General features: G+C 49.2%; 1 protein-coding gene across 1 annotated transcript; it reads right to left on the minus strand.

Annotated features, from left to right (window-relative positions):
* Window positions 1-1,640: 1,640 nt before the first annotated feature.
* Window positions 1,641-3,282, minus strand: LOC127348463 (protein MAIN-LIKE 1-like). Its single transcript, XM_051374486.2, has 2 exons — window positions 3,272-3,282; window positions 1,641-2,352 (listed from the first exon to the last, which is right to left on the minus strand). The coding sequence occupies exons 1-2, from the start codon at window positions 3,280-3,282 to the stop codon at window positions 1,641-1,643; spliced, it is 723 nt and encodes a 240-aa protein (XP_051230446.2).
* Window positions 3,283-3,666: the final 384 nt, after the last annotated feature.

Consider the following 3,666-nt stretch of genomic DNA (forward strand, 5'->3'; position numbering starts at 1 on the left):
CCAAGTTGATGCTTGTAACTCCAAGAGGGAGTATTTATGCTCGATAGTGGGTTCATGCCTCTGTTGAATGCGGGGAGTGACAGAAACCCCTAAGGTTGTGGATGTGCTGTTGCCACTAGGGATAAAACATTGATGCTATGTCCGAGGATGTAGTTATTGATTACATTACGCACCATACTTAATGCAATTGTCTGTTGTTTGCAACTTAATACTGGAAGGGGTTCGGATGATAACCTGAAGGTGGACTTTTTAGGCATAGATGCATGTTGGATAGCGGTCTATGTACTTTGTCGTAATGCCCAATTAAATCTCACTATACTCATCATATCATGTATGTGCATGGTCATGCCCTCTCTATTTGTCAATTGCCCAACTGTAATTTGTTCACCCAACATGCTATTTATCTTATGGGAGAGACACCACTAGTGAACTGTGGACCCCGGTCCATTCTTTTACATCGAATACAATCTACTGAAATACTTGTTCTACTGTTTTCTGCAAACTTCATCATCCACACTATACATCTAATCCTTTGTTACAGCAAGCCGGTGAGATTGACAACCTCGCTGTTTCGTTGGGGCAAAGTACTTTGGTTGTGTTGTGCAGGTTCCACGTTGGCGCCGGAATCCCTGGTGTTGCGCCGCACTACATCTCGCCGCCATCAACCTTCAACGTGCTTCTTGGCTCCTACTGGTTCGATAAACCTTGGTTTCTTACTGAGGGAAAACTTGCCGTTGTACGCATCACACCTTCCTTTTGGGGTGCCCAACGGATGCGTGCTGTACGCGTATCACGTGTTCTCATGGAACCACTCGAGGTAGTTGTTGAAAGCGGCGAGGTCGTGACGCACAATCTCCTCAGGGCCAGCATTCCGTGCCGCTTCCAAACAGTGTTGGAACGCTGCGACGTGACCGCTATGATGGACTGGCCAATTTGTGATCTTCCTCTGCCGCTGCCTATCAAGCCTGCAAGAATCAACAAGTTAGTTTGTACCTCTTCTATCAAGAATCTTGCATCGCATGATTCCAGAAGTTTACCTATGAAGCGCCTTGTCCGTGTCTTGCCACACTGGTGGGCAGTCCTGATACAGCCCAAACTGTCTCATCACTCTTTGCGGCTGGTGGTGTTCAACAAGCCACATGCATATGAGTGGGCAGCGCATACGCCAGAACCGCGCCTCCTCCGTGTACTTGTGGTTGAGGTCAGGCATCCCCGCGTCAATATGGTAGTAGCCACCATATGGCTCCCATTCCACCTGCAGCATACAAATATCTCAGAATTTAGAACATGCCAGTAGAATCAATGAAAACTAGGATTGCAAAAGAGTGATCGGTTACCTGCTCAGCGGTAAGAGTGTCCAACTCCGCAGTGTACTGCCTGTACATGACCATTGAATCGCTCGTCATCTCCGAGACATTGTCCCAAAGGTATGCCCAAGTGGGCTCCCGATCAAGGTTCTCATGGTGATGAGGCCATGGCCTCTCGTTGAATACCTTGGGACGCCCAACTGATAGGCGGTCCCAGCTCCATACGGAAAGTAGGAGCATGCTTCCACCAATACCGCCGCTCCCAGTCCCGCTCCCAGTCCTGCGACAAGCTTCGTCCAACTGCGCACATAAGACATTTGGTTAGTACTTTGTCTAGCACACTACTATAGGAAAATAGTACATTGAGCAAATCATCACCTGCCGGTAGAGGTAGGCAAGTGCCGCTGTTCCCCAACTCCACTGGTTATCCAACACCGTAAGCGCCTTCAGCCAACACCAATGGGCCAGCTTCCCCCCACTGTCAGGAAAGAGAGTCCTCGAAATCATGTACCATAAGTACACGCGGGCGTACGTCCTCCGAGTGTCCTCGTCGGCCCCTTCCGGGCATTCTCCAAAGTTAAGCCTAATCCAAGAGAAAGACGCCCCGGCGGGAGCTCTCTTATTTAGTTGTTCTGGCAGCGGAGGAGCCCTGCCAATAAGCGCCTCCATCTGCTGGCGCCACCCATCAGAAGTTGTGTTCATACACAGTGGCTCGCCCTGAATAGGTAGTCCAAGGATCATGGAAACATCCTGGAGAGTAGGGGTCATCTCGCCGACCCTCAAGTGGAAGGTGTGAGTCTCCGGCCTCCACCGGTCGACAAGGGCGGTGATTGCCGAGGGGTTCATGTTCGGCCCCCCACGGCTTACAAGGGATATGAACGGCATAAGACCGGTAGGCTGGATGAACTCCGTGTACCTCTCGTCATATGCTATATCCACTGTGCCATGGTAACGAATCTTCAAAGGGTGAAGATCCGTTGTCCTCTCCGTCATATGAACAGCCCGGTGATCCCTGTCGTACTCTTCATCCACGAGCCACACCATCCTACATGTTTACACAAATACAACATATTATGAGCCATTCATAACAAATATGAGCAACACATACATGAGAATATATCCAAATAAGCCATCACACATACATTCATATCTAGGCATTCCTAACAAATATGAGTTATTCCATCAAGAATACTAGGCATATGTAACACATTTGAATGCATTTGCTAGGCAAATATTAGACATTTCAACACATACATACATAGAATTTGAACAAATCTAGGGTTCATATCCAAATCCACCAACATATCCAAATCTAGGGTTCATATCCAAATCCACTAACATATCTAGGGTTCCTACACATACACATTCAACACTTACATACCCATTTCAACACATACATAGCCATTTCAAACATCTTTGGTTCAAACACAACCAACATTTCAACACATACATACATAGGATTTCAACACATACATGTAAAATTTCATATCTAGGGTTCCAACAAATCTTTGGTTCAAACACATATACTACAATGTAGATTCCACCAACATAAATTTCCACATATCCAAATCCAAGAAATCTACCAAATCTAGGGTTCATATCCAAATCTACCAAATCCACCAACACTAGTGGATGAATCGGAGGGAATCGAAGGGGAATACCTTGAGGAATGGAGGAGGAAGGAGTTGGCCGGATAGATCTGACAATTCCTTGGTCGATTTGGTGGGGGGCCGAAGGGGAGGCGGGCGGCGGCGGCGGTTGGGGAGGAGAAGGAGAGAGGAAGAGAAAGAAGAAGGATGGCTCGGGCTGGGCGCGGGCGCGGGCGCCACACTTAAGTGGATGTGTGGCGCCCGTGGCATCGGCGCCACACTCTGGATGTTTTCGACCGAAAAGATGATACAAGTTGGCATGTGTGGCGCCGTTGGGAGGGGCGCCACACATGCTGCCACGTCGGATCGGCATACCAGCTCAGCATCGAGGGCGCCACGTCGACTGGGAGAGTGGCGCCGGCAGGACGGGCGCCACACTGGCATGTGTGGTGCCGATGAGAGGGGCGCCACACAAAAGGGTTAGATTGGTGAAATAGTTTCGCCGGAGGGTCAGTCTGTGCTTTTCTTTAACTTTTGGGTTATTTTTGTGCAAAGAACCCTGACAAAACCCCGGAGGAGCCGCGTAGCTGGCACACCGTCACGCTCGCTTTGCCCAGCAGAAACCGGAGCTCGCGGGCCCCGCATGTCAGTGGGATGTGCAGGCCGCCCGACCCGCATGCCAGCGAGGCTTTGCCATCTCTCCGCAGCTTTTGTTGTACTCTCTTCTTTTTAATTTAAGAGCAGTTATAAGATACTTCCTTATTTAGTCC

Source organism: Lolium perenne, chromosome 4, assembly GCF_019359855.2.
Source record: "Lolium perenne isolate Kyuss_39 chromosome 4, Kyuss_2.0, whole genome shotgun sequence".
In the NCBI taxonomy this organism is placed as follows: domain Eukaryota; kingdom Viridiplantae; phylum Streptophyta; class Magnoliopsida; order Poales; family Poaceae; genus Lolium; species Lolium perenne.